Source organism: Lingula anatina, chromosome 2 (genome assembly GCF_051362555.1).
Source record: "Lingula anatina isolate TDL-2025a chromosome 2, LinAna3.0, whole genome shotgun sequence".
Lineage (NCBI taxonomy): Eukaryota > Metazoa > Brachiopoda > Lingulata > Lingulida > Lingulidae > Lingula > Lingula anatina.
In genome coordinates, this window is record NC_141768.1 from 4,035,702 (window position 1) to 4,054,602 (window position 18,901).

The 18,901-nt window shown below is 33.9% G+C and overlaps 1 protein-coding gene across 13 annotated transcripts in view; it reads right to left on the minus strand.

Moving 5' to 3' along the window:
- Positions 1–4,352: 4,352 nt before the first annotated feature.
- The window catches only part of LOC106180800 (unconventional myosin-XV-like), a 60,759-nt gene continuing 46,210 nt past the window's right edge, over positions 4,353–18,901 (minus strand). For 9 of the 13 annotated variants that reach the window (XM_087006448.1, XM_087006450.1, XM_087006445.1 and 6 more), the window contains 25 exons: positions 18,606–18,741; positions 18,140–18,261; positions 17,467–17,499; positions 16,535–16,650; positions 16,282–16,372; positions 15,962–16,012; positions 15,552–15,666; positions 14,873–14,979; positions 14,549–14,596; positions 14,053–14,168; positions 12,492–12,589; positions 11,598–11,647; positions 11,318–11,390; positions 10,969–11,128; positions 10,552–10,682; positions 10,221–10,315; positions 9,844–9,921; positions 9,584–9,680; positions 9,057–9,292; positions 8,672–8,736; positions 8,269–8,408; positions 7,323–7,372; positions 6,981–7,064; positions 6,554–6,682; positions 4,353–6,272 (listed from right to left, as the gene is read on the minus strand). In XM_087006448.1, the coding sequence (XP_086862574.1) occupies positions 6,207–6,272; positions 6,554–6,682; positions 6,981–7,064; positions 7,323–7,372; positions 8,269–8,408; positions 8,672–8,736; positions 9,057–9,292; positions 9,584–9,680; positions 9,844–9,921; positions 10,221–10,315; positions 10,552–10,682; positions 10,969–11,128; positions 11,318–11,390; positions 11,598–11,647; positions 12,492–12,589; positions 14,053–14,168; positions 14,549–14,596; positions 14,873–14,979; positions 15,552–15,666; positions 15,962–16,012; positions 16,282–16,372; positions 16,535–16,650; positions 17,467–17,499; positions 18,140–18,261; positions 18,606–18,741 (2,487 nt within the window). In that variant the 3' untranslated portion in view covers positions 4,353–6,206. Of the gene's footprint in view, positions 6,273–6,553; positions 6,683–6,980; positions 7,065–7,322; positions 7,373–8,268; positions 8,409–8,671; positions 8,737–9,056; positions 9,293–9,583; positions 9,681–9,843; positions 9,922–10,220; positions 10,316–10,551; positions 10,683–10,968; positions 11,129–11,317; positions 11,391–11,597; positions 11,648–12,491; positions 12,590–13,697; positions 13,739–14,052; positions 14,169–14,548; positions 14,597–14,872; positions 14,980–15,551; positions 15,667–15,961; positions 16,013–16,281; positions 16,373–16,534; positions 16,651–17,466; positions 17,500–18,139; positions 18,262–18,605; positions 18,742–18,901 lie in introns of those variants that run through there. The other 4 variants (XM_087006443.1, XM_087006442.1, XR_015333161.1 and 1 more) reach the window with 4 other exon arrangements.

The following is an 18,901-nucleotide window of genomic DNA, read 5'->3' on the forward strand; positions in this document are numbered from 1 at the left end:
CAACATAACTTCATTGAAGGATCTTCTTGAGCGTATTGAGTCTCACGATGCATGTTCACTTTATTTTAAACCACCAGAAGAAATCCCAGGAAGACCGTGCGCTCCTGAAGGTCTTGGCCATTATACGGGAACTCGGTGGTTTAGCTCCTGTAGTGCACGGAACATTTTCCTTCAGGAACGGTGCCAAAACGCTCCGTTTACACTGCTACAATATATTACAGATGGTGGAGACTTCATTCTTAGCAGAAATGTTTTCTGTTGGCTGTGCCGCCTCAGTTTTTTTCCAGACACTTTCACAGATTGTTCAGAGTTGGGTAGGTCCATCGTTTGTTGTGATCTTGAAGTTAACTTTAAGTTACTGACAGGGTTTATGATAATACAGTTTCGAAAATGATTTTACAACTAATTACTCAATTATGCATCTACTAAAAATACCCTCGAAAATATAAGATATCGGCGTTTATATTTCTCGTTCCAAAGAAGGAACATAAGCACCTCGGAGCGTTTATCGTCAGTTTTGAGCTTTCAGTTTTTAGGTGAGATAGCAATCCGTACGAGGCGGAACTTCATCCCTGAACAAGATCTTATCACTAATATTGGCATAGGTGACGACAAGTATATGGGCTTCAAACCTGTCCCATCATTCTGGTTTAAATGTTTTTGTCATGGACTATGAGCCCCTAATTACAATTATTTAATGAAGAAAGGCATTATTTTGCCTGTTTGGCTATAAATTTTGAACTAAGGTATTTAAGAGAAATCGCTGGCATGGTTTTGAAGTACTCAATGATGTCATTAAATTGGTGCCAAAGCGGTACTCGTGGGTGCTCAAGTAAAGGAAGAAATTTGAGAAGCCGATTTTGCAATTTGTACTCCAAAATCGCGATTATGAGGTCATTGATAAAATGACATTTGTATAAATGCAAAGTTATTTTGTTGGCGAGTCTCAGGATTCGTGTGTTATCCAAAACACGAATGTTTAGACAGTAATTAAATTAGGAGTTTGTGTCAAACCCTGTCCGTAACCTTTATAATGCTGGCTATTCATTTGTATTTTTAATTGGTCTTCGGCTGTTTAGAGATCCTTTTATTTGTCTTTAATTTTCTTTATTTATGTCAAAAACAAACACAAGTTATACAAGGTATATGACATACCATCAATATTTGATTCACACTGCTATAATTTTAAAAACTTATTTTCAATTAAGATAGAAACATATATTTTGGTTTACAAGAGTCGAAATGTGCTTTTCCTTTTTGACAAAAACTTCAGGTGATCTAGTTCGCGGGTTCGACCCTCTCGGATTGGGAGTACTTATTGATGTGGCACACGAAAAGGACTGGTGTCAGCCACAAATAGGCACAGTAAGTAACTGTATATTACATTTTTTTGTCTTTTCTGCAGGAGACTAAAGCTCGTGTCATTGCTTCTTGAGGGGCAACCTTTTCTCAAAAATGCCATGTGGCTCAATAAGGATATATGTTTGTATTTTTGCAATTGCAAAATATTTTGTTTCCTACTTGTCTAAACCATCTTCTCTCGAGTCTTATCTTTGTATTTTACAGTTGTCTCTCTTCACTTCTGATATTTAAAATTTAATATTTTACATCTACATTTGATTTTAACCATGTTTATACCATTATGTAGGTCAACGTAGCCTAAAAGTTAACGTATGTTCTGGGTCATATATTATTTAATTTTTTGTATCATATTTCAAGTATGTTGTAGAGGTTCAGTCATGGTAAATTAAAGCAGACGTAAGAACGTCTTCATAATATTAAATATGTAACATTCTATTTTTAATATTCAGTGACAAACAAAATAAAATCGCACAAAAATGATTAAACGCTCTAATCAGAAAATCCTCATGTTTAAACAAGGCAACGGCAACATTTGGCAACGTAAATTTCCAATTGGGCTTCTTGCACGTCAGACCATAAAGTAACTAAAATGTAGATGTAAAATTGATACAACTTTGGATTGTTGTTCTATTCACATGTTTTAAAAATGAATACTGCTTCGAATTCATTCAATTTTTATTTATTTATTTATTTATTTATTGGGACTTCAGCTCGTAAATTGCCCCTCTATGTTAAGTTCGGGTGAAAAACCAGACGAATAATTTAATAAGAAGCGTTTACATGAAGTTCTTGGTCGAAAAAATAAGATAAACTATATATTTTATATGTAGTTTATACAATTGTTTATTTCAGGCACAGCACTTTGCCTCAAAAACTATGGGACAAGACCAGTGTTTTTCGCCTGTAGTTGGTGTTTTCACTGGCTTTTACGACTTAAAGCTATCGATTGCCCCCCAACATGAACTGCAGAACCACACTGGTTGGACTAGCTGCAAGTCAGTAGCGGATCAAGTATTGCCCTATAGTTTTTACTTTTCCAAACGGGATGAATGGGTATTTTTGGAAGAGAAGGCAACATGCTCTGCCATGTCAGTTGATGCGAACGTATCGAATGTAAAGTCATTGGCAAGGGCAACATTTGTCTATACTATCCCAGTGGTTTCAAAAAGAAATATCAACAGTTACATTGAGGGCATTCCCTTCTTTGAATCTTTGCAAGATGAGGTTGTCAAGTATCTCCAACGGAAGAGTGTGATTAGTCATAACGGGGTAAATTACAAAGTAAGCCTCATCCGGGAAAAGCGGCAACTTTGTGAAGACATTGAACGTGAGACAGAGGGTAATACGATGCCGCCGCATTCCTTTGGAGCTGACCAACGTGTCCCTTGGTTTGTTATTGTGATATGCTTCAGTGGCGCCCTGATATACTTTTTGCTATCTTAATGATTCTTAATGATTTTTGTGTGGTTGAAGGACATTTTAAAATATAAATGATTTGAGTTTTTGTCAGGACCAGTATAGTGTTTAGCCTTTGTAGTTGCATTAATGATGAGAATTGGCTATCACACGCTGAAGCACAAAATGACAAGCAATGATAAATTATCTTAAAATATTATAATTAATTTAAATAAATAATAACAGCATCAAAAAACGGATCTTGATTCACTTCATTTCTGATCACCTTCTATGATGTCTAATCTTAAAATTTACAAGTAGTCAAAGTAGTCAACTGGGGCATTTGTCAAAAACCGTTTGACACCCACCTTTCACTTTTTGACCACATATGTCGTACGCGCACGAGACAGGGGAGGCTGAGAGACCATGCCCTTTTCTTTAAGAAAAATATAGTTAAATAAGTCATTAAATCGCCAAGGACCGAGACCTCCTTCAACCAATGTCGAGCTTCGTGGCGCGCGTGCACACATGTAATATGTAGCTGGTTTCGGTCACGTTTGTGATCTCGAGCTGTGGGTTTGTGATCGCGAACCCCGAATTTACCACTCAACCGCCGATTTCATAGAGCAAACTTAGAAATACATTTCGCTAGTATCTAAATGTACATGTAAATTGCGAACATTCCACGTGTCGGTGCGCGTCACTCCCGTACTCATTGCGTACTTGCTAATTTCGCAATATATAATAATAAAATAACAGTGAGAAGCGTCGTGTGATAATTCTGTCGTCTCACACTGGATGTCTCAATTTTATAAAGCTTACTTCCAAGAAAGGCAACAAAAAAGTAATCATCTGCTATTTCTTTGATATTACTTTCAGATTTTGCAAAAGAAAAAAATCATATCTTGGGAAATGTCTTGACCCATGGGTCCTAATATCAGCAACTGAACTACTCATAAATGAACAGGCGCGGTTAATCAAAAAGAAAAACAGGAAACGTCAATGCTTAATTATGTACTTCATTACAGATTTTTTGTCAGAAGAGAAAGTCTTTGTGTGAAGTGTAATCTCTCTTCATCACGGGAATACAAGCAGTGCATAGTTACGTGAAGTTATGGAGACAGTGCATGGCATATTGAATTATCTTCGAATTTCACATTGAAATAGCATATAATAATTAGAAGTACGTTGATATATTAATTCATTGAAATCGTGTCTCTTTGTATTATTCCATACAGAATAATGACAAATATGAAGACATTCTATATAAATATCATCTTCACTATACCTGTAGTGATCACATCTATCACTTTGTGGTATTTTTACATAATCATTGGGAATGTTATTAAGTATAAAAATATGCAATAACTTGAAAAGCAGTCATAGTGCAGACCTCTACCAATGTTTTCTCATTACTATTTAATCAATGACTGTACGGATTCTAAGTTAGCCCATTTCTGACATATCCATCATTTTTAATCAAAATCCATAATTTTTTTTAGTTATGCTGTGAAATAACAAAAAAAAATTTATATATATATATATATATATTCTCTATTTTCCGTGGCTGAGACAACAATAGCATGATTGCCAGATCCAATTGTTCAAAAATGCAAATATTTTCTTTTAATGATTGCTCAAAGGTGTATGTAAATGTAAGTTAAACAAAATGTCAGGTGTAGAAAGATTACATTGCTTTGATTGTGTTCTGTGCTCAGTTAAACTAAAACCAAGTTAATAATCTGATATATATGTATGTATATGTGTAAATAGTATAGCATATAAATATAATCATATGAATAGCAACTAAATTTAACAAACAAAAATATGAAAATGCTAATATTCATAAAATAGATATCATCTGGAAAAAATCAACAAAATGAACAGGAACTTAAGTTAACAGAGAATCAGGGGAATGTATAAAGTCTTTCTGAAGGAAAAAGAAAAATTCCAAATATTTCACCAGTTCAATAAGGAAAAGGGATAAATATATACCAAAGCCAAACTGCTCTGAAATTCTAAATGTAAAAATAATCAAAAAATTAGATTGTTCTATCATATTAGGATCAATACAAAGCATGACAATATAAATGCAACTTAGTAGCAGCAAAGAGGTAATGCTTAAGACAACATTTTTTAAACTGAAAACTGTAAAATAAAATTGAGAACAGTTCAAGCAAATGGATTATTAATACTGTTATTTTGTGTAATTAAATTAGCGGAATTGGTTTTGGATGGTAAATTCCATTTCAAGTTTGCAATTCTATTCCTAATAATTAATTACCTTGAAAGTGAGCTCACTTTCTTAAAAGAACAGAGAACTTTCACATACTTGTACTTGTGAACAAAATGCAAAGAGTATTATCATGCCAAATGAATTTCTATGAAGTCCCTGCTATTCTCCTGAATTTTGAACTGCTATAACATGGGGTGGCTTATCAAAGAGACAAGTTTCAGTATTGAATTGATTGATCCATATATAATGATAACTATCAAACCTTGACTCTAAACTTGTTAGAAAACTAACGCCACCAGAAAGAAGCTCCTTTCTATACCCCTTAGTGTTAGAAGCAATCTCTGGGGATTACAATTAAATTAATAAGAAAATGGTTTGTAAGTTCTATGCCCCAAAAAACCTAGCATTTTAATTTGTTTTAAAATACCCATAATTGTTTTTAGCTAACTTTACACAAATGGAAAGACTTGGTAGCTTCTCTTGAAACAATTAAATTACAATTCACTTAAGCTTGCATCTTATAAACATGCATTTTATTTACAAACAGAAAACCTAGTGCTTGGTAATTATTCAACTGATACCATTTCAAAGGACATTTCTTCCCATTCTTTTAATATAAGAAATCAAATATGTCCACACTCACAATGAAAATCACTTATACTGCCATATGTCCATCTTCCCATGCATTTAATGGAAGTCACACATGCCCTTTCGCTAAGACTGGAAACTAGGTTTTTTGTATAAATATATTGGGAACTGAACCTCCTCCCTGTTAATTATATTGGGAATCTCAGCCTGTTATGTTTAGCACAGATTCATACACAATAAGGCCATGCAGTATAATAGCATAGACTAGAACACTGTGCAACAGTTTGCTTGAATAATGAATGATCACATTTTACTATGATTGATGATATTATGCTGGGGATGCAGCAGTTAGTCCTGTGCATAGTTAACATATAAATGATACATTTAATTATAATGAAATATACAGTCCTCTTCTCTCTTCATATCGTCAAAACACCATTTCCAAATTGGAATATTCATAATTAGCTCCTAATTTCATGCAATTCAGTATTTTGAATTGCTTATGAATCCTTATCACTGATGTGCATGTTTGTTTACCAAGGTAGGGAAAATAGTTAGATACTGTCTCTATTCATCCATCCATCAAAGCAGCAGTGCTGCCCTCTCTTGTCTTTTACTTTAACCATTAAGGTCTCCCTGCAGCATTCAACACCTGTTTGTACTGACCAATCAGCAAGGAAATTTCTCCACCCTAAACATCAAGATAAAAATATACTGTCATCAAGTAATGACATTCCATATATGATATACTGTATACATCACCCCTTATTTTAACATTACATTTTGAATAATTGACTACAAGATATGTAAGAATTACCATTTCATTTCTCTTTATTTTGTTTGCCTGCACTAAATGTTATTATCAATTTACTTGCATTTCTCAGAGTGCAACACTTTTGATGAAAAAAAGCACACAAGAAAGTGTTTTTTTTTTTTTTTGGTCCCATGATAAACTTGGTAAGTGTATTTTACCTGGTCAGTCTCAACACGCACAATCTTCTGTTGCATTAATGTTCCCACTTTCATGTCTAAGAAAGTGCCATTCTCAGACCAACGCCTGGTGGAAAGGATTTCACCAAAGGGGTAAGTGACCAGGATTTCCTATTTGGATTGAAAAAAATCTACATTTGGTACGAGCTGGCGTATGCTGTTTAGATAAATATATAGGTACATTCAGTACATGTTAATGTTATTTACAGAAAACAAATTAATTCATAAAAAAATCTTTGCTTCAATATTTCAACATCTATTGACAGTAGAACATAACCCGAGAAAAATTATATATATTTTAAAAAAATAAAAGACTAGAAGACTTAAGCTTAAAAAATAAAATTATGCCACTTGTACATGTAAGTTTATATGGGCAACAGACACAAAATGAGATGCAATCAATATTTACGTGAGTTTTCTCATGAAGAAACTGCATTCCATTCCTATTGACTGCCAACATGCACCTTCCTGGCACACGGTTATCAGTCACACTCTGGAACAGGTAAACATTTACAGGTGTGCATACAGACACATCCAAAAGTTCAAAATTGTTTCATCTACAACAATAACAAAAACCGTTTTAGAAAAGACCCATGAGATCTAATTCACCAAACTAACAAAACATAATTTCTTAAAGACTTTTTCAAAGACCTTCTTTGGAGGGTTTGGCACCGACTGACTTAATTGAATATACTGCATCCAGTCAACTTACATCTAGCATCTAAATCTAGACTGATCTAGCACTGCTTACCTTGATGTAGAAGAAAGTGGATCCAAACAATGCCCATCTTGAGATGTGCCCTAGAATTAAAAGAGCATACAAATACAGCACAACTTAATGCACTATATTAATAATGCCTCACAACTATAAGTACTGTACTGACTTGATCTTTTCATAAAAGAAAAAGTAAAAATCATTTTTGTAACATTTTCCCTGCTTTTACTGTATAGAACAGAACTATAAGGTAGCCTGCTTTTCAATTTTGTTACTAACTTTCTATGAGCATGTTCTAATTTTAAGAATTTACGGCTATTATTTATGACAGTATCTGTAAAATTCACAATTTTCCCCAATGAAAAGACCAAGTTATTACCCTAGTTCTATATTTCTATTTTTTCAATAAAACTGCAAGTAGAAGTGAACCTAGTTTTGCTGAAATCATCTATACATACATTGTAATATCAGAATTGACCAAGGACACAGTATAGCAACAAATACATAAAAAATCTTATATTGGTTGTTGCAGTATTTTTACTTTATGATCCTAAAAAATTAATTCCCAAGTCCTGAAGGACCAGGCTGTGAAGCAATGACTCACAATGGCCTTATATTGTTGTAGTGGTAGAATTTTATTTTATTACTGTACATGTATGCGTGCAATAAGGTACAGAGCACACAGCAAACATACAGAAATATATAATATCAAATTGGCACAAAACAAAAAATATAATATCAAAATGACACAAAAACAAAATTAAACAAGGGTGCATTGTGACGAGCACCACACCTAGATCCAAGCACCTACAAAGCCCAAAATTCACATGGATCAATATGAGATTACATGTGACATACATAAAAAGAGATGGATACAGGGGCTCTTAGGAGGAAAAGTGGTAACTGTGATGTGGCAGCCTGTTGGGACTAAAACCATGTGTACTGCCAGTGCCGCGCTGGTGGTACAATTATTTGCACTTACCCAGGAAGGCCAACTTGGCGTCCGCTGGTCTCATATGCTGAACCTCCCTGGACTTGGTGTGGACAAGGTTGACCCACTGTTGGGGCCGCATCTCAGACCGATGGTGGACAGTGGTAGGCAGGGATTCTTGGACATCTTTCCTGTATAAGAAATAAGACATGTAGAACATTTAGACCTCATTTACATCTTCTTGTTTGTTATTCCCTTATACTGATTAAAATTTGAAGATATTGCCTCTATCACTTCTCTTTCTCTACAAAAAGACTTTTTTTTACCAATTCAAATTTGCCTTAATCTCCACTTGACATATATACCCATCATAGACTTAAATAAAACTACATATCATCCCTTGTGACTATGTTTTCTCTGTCAGTCAGAAAAAAGTAGATACATTTATACTTACAGTGTTGGTAATTGCACTGCATCTTTAGCTCGGTGATGTAAAGCAGCTAGTCTACCAAGTTCCTCCTGCAATACAGTGACAGTCAAAATCCCATTTCTTTCTTTTGCATTGCAATAAATTTGGACATACATGAATATGATACTGAATGATACATGTTAGATGATATGATACTAAATGATACATGTTAGATGATATGATACTGAATGATACATGTTAGATGAAGTCACATGTCATATATACATATACTGTATATGTAACGTGTGCATCATTCAATAGCATAATATTTTTTAAATCAAATGACACTATAAAAGGCTTAAATACCTATGAAAAAAAAATTAGCATTTGAAAAACCACATACATGTAACAAGCAGTTAAAAAATCTTACAATTTGTTCAGGCATCAGCCGGTCTCCTCTTAGAACCAGTGGAAAACCATCAAAAAAGTCTGGCAAGGTCTGGTGGTACGTAATATCAATGTAGTTTTCAGACTGGCTGTCCATGTGGATTGGGAATACCCAGCTCGTTCGCTGGAACAGAAAGACGTACTTCTTCCTCTGTCGACTCAATTCTGTGGTGATGTCGAATATAAACTCATTCCTTTTCATTGGGACATACTCGTTTTCTGAAATACAGTTCACCAACATCTCCTATACTTTTACTGTACTTAAAGTTTTCTTTCATTAGGTTTAAAAAGAAAGGGTTATGCAGGGTATGATACTATCTTACAAACTTTACCCTTAAATACACAAAAGAATCCACTGTAAAAAGATATCTATCACCTTTTTTATTATTTAATGTATTAAATTTTGTATATAACATTCGACAAGTAAGACAGAAAAGGTTTACCAATGAAGTTCTTATTTGTAAAAAATAAATATGAAAATGCTTCTCTTTCAATTCAAATGTGTCTTACCTTTCGTCAATACATATATCAAAGAGTATTCCTCCACTTCCAGAGGGTTTTCCAAGCCCAGTCTATAACACACATCCTCAATGACATCTTCTGCCAGCTAAAGTTAATAGTGACACATTCAGTAACAGTAGCAATGTCAAGGACAAAGACAGAAACATTAACAATGGGTGTCATACTGTTTGTAAATAAATTATCTATGTAGTTTCTCTTTACCTCAATATTAAATCATCTCATAAAAGTCTCACAAAAAATTCTCTTACCGTGCATGGTCTGACATTGAGAACAATAGGAAGTATACCAGCCAACAGACATTGCTGTCTCTTTGACACACGACCATCCTAAAATATACAGAAAATAAGAAAAAGTGTACAATGTTTTGCATAATCCTTGTGATCCTATGTGCCTGATTACATATAGTAATAGGAAGTTTTGAATAAAAAGGGGTACAATGATCAAATAATTGAGACGACCTATTGGTAGAATGGTACAGACAAGTTCAATAATAAAATGTGATGTAGGCTTTAAAAATGGTTGAAAAACATTTCCAAAAGTCTTCATAAGAGATAATGAAGGAATCTGTTTGTTTTTTTTTTTTAAGACTGAAACATAAAGCACAATTACGCTCAAATCAACTTACAGTGATTGCTTTTATCTCCTCCGCATCGGGAACATTTTTCCTCCCACCATACTTGACAGTTTTCCTAAAGTTCTGCACACATATGGAGGCAATTCCTGAAAGAAAGTAATTGAAAAACTATATACTTTTCACAATAAACATTACTACATATATTATACCAAAGACCCAGTTAAACCAATCAAATCAGATGTCTTGGAAAAGATAACAGATTCAGAATATGTTTTCAAAATGGATAGCTTTACTGAACACTTTCATGTCTTTATTTTGGAGACAATAATCAGTTTCATTTTGCTTGAATTCATTGAGTAATAATAATCATCCATATACGTACCACAGTGAGTCCTGCTAGTGTCAAAGGCCACACTCTGTATATACTTGATCAAGTAAGGTCTCAATGCATCAGTGCAGTCAAACCAAGCAGTCATTATAGAGAGCAGTCTCCAACCTTGTTGACAACTGTCACTGTTTGAAAAAACACAAAGTATCATAACTTTATTAATCGATTATTCTGAACATGATGGTAAACTGTCACCAGCATTATTGGAAGCTGTATCTGCAGATGAAAAATGTAAATGTTGATACAAATTCTCAATTTTTGTTAATATGTCTACTTTTTTTAAGAGCTTCAAACAAAAACAGAGGTCTCGATCAATCTTCATTTTGTACTCTCGTCAGATGTTGGTCAATAAGCTGCATATAGTGATCCAAGATAAGAGATCCCATGAAGAAAAGTGTCCGGTACACTTACGGTTTACTGCTCTTGTTATTAGTGGTCTGTTTACAAATCTGACAGTAGACCTCATCCTTCAGGTCTGGGTGTGAATGACAGGCCATCAGCAGCTGGTTCACACAGTCCACTGGGGTCTTGTCTCGCGGCAGTGGATAATCACCCATATATTGCATCACAGCTGGAAGTTAAGTAATTTGCAATTAATAACGATAAAGAAGTCCAAAGTTACATCTCTCAAGGACTGTAATGTAGCACAAAAAATCCTAAGGAAAAACTAAACTTATCAATTGCAAAACTTTGTAACATTGCAACACATACATACTAACAGATATCATCATCATTTTCATTTGTTGTTAGACACACCCACCTATAAAACATTCCAAAGCCATCTTGTTGAACTGGGGAGTCTTGGCTTTCAGCAAGGAAGCTTGGATAGGGGACTGAAATTGAAGAAAAAAAAATACTGAAATAACTAAACGCAAACCGAAATTTCTTAAATATGGGTTCTTATGAGGATCTTTAAAGTGTCTCAAATCTATTTCTCTTCAATACCATCAAATTACCACTTAATAAGTCATTTGGTTATTAAGATAACCATGCTAATTAATTATTTGTATAAAATTCTTCTGTGTCTAAAAAATGCTGACCTTTGTCCATTTGACCATGTCAGCTTGTTCTTTCCACGTCCAGTCAAGACCTAAATAAAAAGAGCTGATTGAGTATGATTACTGTGAATGTTTCCAAAATATATCGATTCCACAACATATAAACTAAAAGAATAAAAAAAACTTCACACGTGCTGCTGAAACTACAGACTCATATCAAATTTAATTCATTCTGTATTCGTATCCTTGAAATAAAAAACAATTAAAACTTCCTTTGGTTTTATGTTTACAACACATTTACATAAGAATGACTGATAAAAGAAACACTACATTATTAGCTAGGGATGTTAGGAATGATATTTGGTTATAAGACAAAAAATTATATCAAAATCTATTATTATAATGGTATGAAAGTCTAGACTATTATGATAACTTACAAATTTCCATTAAAAGAAATGCTACAAAATATCTCCAAATGACAGAAAGGGAATATCTTTACAGAAAATAATGTACTCAAAATACAAAAAAAAAATTGAAATGGAACCAGTAAAAGAGCAAATTATTCCTACAAAACTGTAAAATAATTCAGACTGGTGTTGTCCTTCCAAATTTCTGTATTCTTTCTATAATAAGTTGTAAGTTTTACTAACTTTAATATTAAAAAACAAAATATTTAATTAATAAGTAAAGAGTATGATGATACATACATTTTTATGGTATGCAGTGCAGTAAGGAAATAAGCACAAATGCATAGAATTTTAGATTCCATGCCCTAATTGCAAAATATATTAAAACAATTATTTGGCCAATTTCAACACCATCATTATCAAAATGCCATGCTAAAAGTAATATACTAAAATTCATTGTTACTGGCAAAGAAAATGTTAACTAAGATGATTAATAAAAAGCCAAGCATGTTATGTTATCAGATCTTACCACCACCTCGTTTCTTGCGCAAGCTATGAGACTTGAGGTTTTCAAGCAATTTTAGGGTGCCTCGTATGGAGCCGTCATCAGAACGTAACATTTGATACCTTTAAGAAAATATTACATACAGTAAAGATGACATGCAGGAAGTTAGAAGTTTTCCGGGCTAGTGCCTCTACTTGGTAGACTGAAGGCCTGTTCATATCTGTTAAAAAATTCTTAAGATGATTGGCATGCAAACTAAGCCTTTGCCTACTGAAATTACATATTTCAGCAAAAATCAATGACAGCAGGACTTAATTTAGATGGGTTCATTCAACCATGTCACATGACATCAAATTTCATGCCTGTGGTGTCATGTGGATACAAAAGATTATGATATATTGTGTACAGCTCAGTACAATTTTTTACTAAATTTTAGAACAATTCTCCCCTGGACAATTCTCCTCAAGGAAAATACATGGTGTTTTATTCATCATTTTGATGCATTTATGCATTTTTGAATATTTTAGTGAAATTTGCTAGTAGTGTGCAGAGGTGCTCATGTCTTGGCTTCATTCATTTCTCCTTATTATAATTTCATTGCAGATGGAACGTCCAGGGAAGAGGAATTATCTGTGGCAATTGTCCCGATATGATACCATTTTACTGTATACAATGGGGGAGCATATCAGGTGGAGCATAGGTAGCGAATGTGGTTCATGTCAGATCATATGACAGGGGATGCGTTTGTACCAATGGCACCTTACCGTTAGAAAACAATGTTTGCATATCCATTAGACAACATATTCCATTGAATGAGTGGGTCATTCTGGCTTAAATCTTGTTTACACTTTTATTTTTAAAGTTTGTTGTTGGTTGACTCAATCACTACAGAAAAAATGATTCTCAAAACTTCATGACTGCATCAATGAAGCTGCTGACTTGAAGGTCAAACAGTGTCGAGAATTCCATACAAAATATATTCATTTTTAATGGTGCATTTTTCTTTTTGACTAGTGTAAACAAAAATCAAGCTCAATGCATTTAGTCAATGGGGATATGAAAAGTTGATTAATGAAGGGAATAATTATTAGAATTAAATGCTGTTGGTTTAGAAGATGCATGGGTAAAATACAGACAGTAGAAATAGCTGATGGCAATTTAATGCTCATCAATTCTCCCATCAGTATCTCTCATTCACATTAATAATGGGAATTAGGCCTTAGTTTTTACCTTTCTTTAGTATGCCTGGTTTAGTAGCGGGACCAGATTTTCTAGGATATTTAAAATTTGTAAACAAAACTATTTATCAACTGATTCATTGAATATAAAAACACTACGACATGTAAAGTGACAACTATATCATAACTGTTAAATGAAATGATCAAACAGAGACAAATGACTTTGAAGTCACAAAAAATGTTATCTATTCAAAGATCAAATTTGAAATCACTTGCTTTAAAATATAGAATGTAGTAGCCGATAATAATTTGAAAACAGCATTAAGTCCATTTAATTAATGAACACAACCTGAAGTCCACATACTTATTTTATCATTATATTACCAATACAACTTGTTCACACTTACTTATCAAGGGACTCTCTGAAGTGCATTATGGCAAACTCTAACATGGAGAAGCGCCCATCAGGCGGAGCACGCACACTGCCTAGGCTGCCATCGCTGGCATCATCTCTGCTTGTACTCTAAAACAGCAATGGAATCTCATTTCAGATGTGAATATGCTGGTGCATAAGGACACATGCATAAGGACACAAACCTAGCTCTATGAATTTCGACATTAATTTTTGTTTAAAAATTCTGAAAAAAAAAGTCCTGATTATTTCTGAATAATAGTAAAGAGCATAATTTCTTAAAGCTCACTTGGGTAAAGCCCATAAATTTATCAATATTTCACCCAATCAAATGTTTCACCAGACTTAATAAGCAAGCCTGTAGACTTCGTGTTTTTCTATCTCCATTTAATTCATATAAACATATATACTACATGCACAAGCATCTTGGCAACTGTTTTTATAAAATCATGAGCATTTGATCTAAGAACAGAGCAAGTTTGCCTCCTCACCCTCTGTATACTTGGCTGTCTCTGAATAGGTGGCGCTGGAGCAGGTGGCTGGAACAAGAAAAGATTTATTATTTTGTGTACAATATTTGAAAGTCAGTCTACTTTGTGCATTTTTAAATGCAATCTTTCCATCTCTAATTGTCTCAATATCAATGAGATGAATAATAGTTAAGAAAGAAAAGTAGCTTTTCACAATGAAGAATCGAGTGAGTTTCATAGATACAGATCCAAATATAAGTAAAAAACTGCTCTAGCTCTCAAAAACTGTACACTCAAGGAGTTGCTGATCTGTACCCATTTTACTGAGACTTCTAAGGAACACACCTTCAGGTTGAGACTTCCAGTTCTTTTGAGTTCATTCCTACTGACTGGTATGACATATTCCACTGGGAACATGCCACTGCGGCTGTTAATACTACCATATAACCAGCCTGAAACAAAGAAATAATAACCCTCAGATATCTGCATTATATGACAGAGCAAACTAAAATCGTTTTTTTTTGGCAGTGATTGTGATAAGGAAGATAAAGGTTGAGACTATATTGCTATATATGTGACTGATGTGACTAATGTAAACTCATGGTGAAAATCATGTTTTATAACATTACCTATATCACTTACTATTCAGTGCAAATATCATTACCTAAGCAGTAAATCCAATCATGACAATATTCATTCATTGAACTATATGACTTGGCTCAAGTTTCAGAGCTAGCAAAGAACTGCTTTTTCATTTTCAAATTTCCTTACAGACCCACTTGTTGCATCTGAACTTCAACAGCAATTAATTGAAGTCCATCACTCAAGTCACCAATGTCAGATGGGTAAATTACCTGTGTCACATACCCTTCCAAGTCTGGTCCATAAAATGAACATTTGTGATTGGCGGGGTAAACTTCTATCAAACATGCTGCTTCAAGAAGCAATCCGATAAAAAATTGCTGGCAAAAAGGAATCAAACATGGGAATATTTTTCACACAACTTTAGAGCAAACAAACAAACCTTTGGAAAGATGCACATCTTTGGTGCTAAGTTTGATGTAATCTCCCTTTTTAAAGCTCAATAGAGTGGACTCATGGGTGACATAGTCCTTGATTGCACGTACATAGCTATTGCCCTGAAAAAAAAAAAAAAAACATACTAAATCAGGACGCTTATGGTATATTCTTGCTAGTTCTGAACAGCTAAAAATACCTTATGTTTTCAAAAATACTGCTTGTATATTAATAATAAAAGTTTTATTAGTAGATTAAATTGATTTAATGGAATTGAATTTGAGCCAGACATTTTTTATTCAAGTAATAAGTAAACTTTATTTTTCATCCGTACATATTAAAACAATAAAACATATGCTCTACAATAACTGAGCCTTTGGAACAATGGATAAGAGTAACAACATCAAAAAAACTTACATATTCACTTTCAATGCAGAAAGCATTGATCATGTGACGGATTTGATTTGCCTAAAAACAGAAAGCAAATGCTATAAGTACTACATATGTTATTACAGTTACACAAACAGAAATACAAATCTAGGATATATATATATGACTTAATCAATAATTTTTTCAATATTTTGAAAAAAAAATCTATTCATAACTTGGAGACAAATGTAGGCCAAATTGGGCAATAAGATTCAACCATTTTCTGTCCCAAGAATTAAATTCTGGTACAAGAGAAGTATCATTAGTGCATCTATATTTGTGTGAAGGTCAATCAGGTTGATAAATACCCGATGAGTATACAGGATCAGCCATCGCCCCCTGATATTCAACTGTAGTGTGCTGCCACGAGGAACACTCACTTCTACAATGTCTTCATACCTAGAAACATTTGAAATTATAATTATATGCAGAGTGTTTATTACAATCAACATATTACAGTTAACATTTTGACTTTGGCCAACTGAACAAAATAATTATAAACCAAACAACTTGATATAAAAAGCCATTATAATTTGACAGAAGTCATCAGACACTACCTACCTAAAATGTTCAATGACTTCCAGGCTATCCACAAAGATTCCTTTGACCCTCTTGACCAGCCTGACCCCAGAGTGACCAACAGCAAGGAGCTGAACACTGGGCATACGGTGACCACCCTGAGAAAGAGACAAAAATATGCTGTAATGACTCCATCTTTCCAATGAGAAAAAATAGTAAATTTTACAGATACTGTACATTTCAAGTCATACATTCTTAGAGTTCAAACAATCCCTGGTACAACAAGACTGGACAGCAGGCTATATTACAGTTCCATTCTATGCATTAGAAGCACTACAAATGATTTAAAGAGATATAATTTTTATGATTTAAAAATTATATTTCTGCAGGATTGATAATTTTCCCCACTGAAAATATCTGAGTTATCAAGTAATCAAGTGTTGAAGATGCACCTATTTTGAGGTAAATAAAACTATTTACTTTTTAATTACATGTCCATGCTTAAAAGGTCAAAGTTACCATCACATTGACAATTTATATCATTCACAATGTTTCCCATTGATTTGTGTTAAATCAGCAATAAATACAATTAAATAAATGTGAGACAACACACAACAAATTACGCTCCTAATTAATGACATGCAATACTGAAATCACCTTTACAAAATCACTATGCCACTTTACGTGTTGACAATTCAATTGCAACATAATCAAATAAAAAGTGTTCCATTCAACGATCTATAATTGTACTTACTAATATCATAGGAATGATAATGTAGACTTAAATTTAATTATCAAAGCAAATGATTTCCTTATCATTATCTAAAGTAAAGAATTTGCCTTTTATTTTAATTTTTATTGGCATTCTGAAACAAGCAACCCTTAGGGTAAGAAGCATTTGTCTAAATTGCATGAAAACATCAAACTTTGCAGAAGCAAGAGTAGGGGGTGCGATGGCTAGCATAAAAACTGACCAGTCTTCCTCTGGCATTCATGGTGCCACTAAACTGTTTTGCCAGAAAATAAAAAAAATCCTTTATTTAATGGCATATTCAAATACAAATCAAACACAGCACAACAAGTTAAAAACTTAGTTTATAAGCTATGGCATATGTCTATAATGTCTAAATATCAAAGTGGTCCATTTGTCAAGAGTGCACTTTACTGTTAGAAAACATTAGACATGGGCTCTATTCCCATAGATTTTAGATCGATCTATCCCCGCGGGGAGTCTCACTAGATTACTTTCAGATAATCTGACTTAAATGTCCATCCCGCCTACTACAAGCTGTAGAGGGGGTAATTAACTTTCGTGTCTGCCCGCCTGACAGCTATTTAGCGTGAACCCCCAGGGAGTTAGGTCGATCTAAAGTAGGTCGATCTAATCTATGGAAATGGGGTGATGGAGTCTCAAGTATGCTTCTACTTTAAACTATTTTAAAACCATTATGCATGCCCTTATTTCAGGAGGCAAAGAGGCCAAGAATATTATCAACTCTGTGAGAGTGACCGGACTTTGTCAAAGAAAATAATAATTTGGGGTACCATAGCCAATCTAAAATTTATTTCACCTCTTCAATAATACATGTAGTTCTCTAGGATATTCTCATCTCAGCAAGCAAACCAAGATGGAGTCGGTATACTTACAGAGACAGGAAAGAGCCTGGAGAAATAAAGAGGCCAGTCCCTGGCCGAGTCTACCACATTTTTCTTCACATGGCTCTTGTGGCTGGTGGAGGTCATGTTTTCTAGGGTAATACCATAACCACCTGCAAATAATCAACGCCAAAGACACATGGTCACATTGCCACTAAATGCACAACTTTATTACAGTGTATATCTAGGGCACACATAATTTGGTCTGTTGCCCTTGTAATCTTTTCCCTTACTGTAACAGTATAATTTAGGAATTATTTGGCATGTAAAGTGCATGATATACTAAAAACTAAAATGCAAGATATTTTGTGAAAACAATCATACAAATAACATATTTTTGGTGTATGGCAATATTTACCACACATAACTGAATTTTGAGATTTTAAACTACCAAAGTGAAAAATGAAAACTTTTATATGTCCATTAATCTGACTAGTTAAAGGAAACAATGGCCTACCAAGAATGGCTTTCATCTTGTTCTTCTCATCCTTGTTTATTCTAATGCAGGCATCATTGTGAATATCTATTACAATCTGACAGAACACTAGAGTCACCAGGGCAGGGTTTTCTAACTTCTCATTGGGAGAGAACACCTGGAAAACCATTGGATCTAATGCAGTTCTGAGGTAGCAGTAAAGAAATGTTTACAAATGCAAAATCTTTTAAATTATATAGGATATTTCATATCTAGACACAATATCCACGTTGAAAGTTTCTCGTATTATGCATCAAATTCAGTATTAGCATATCAGT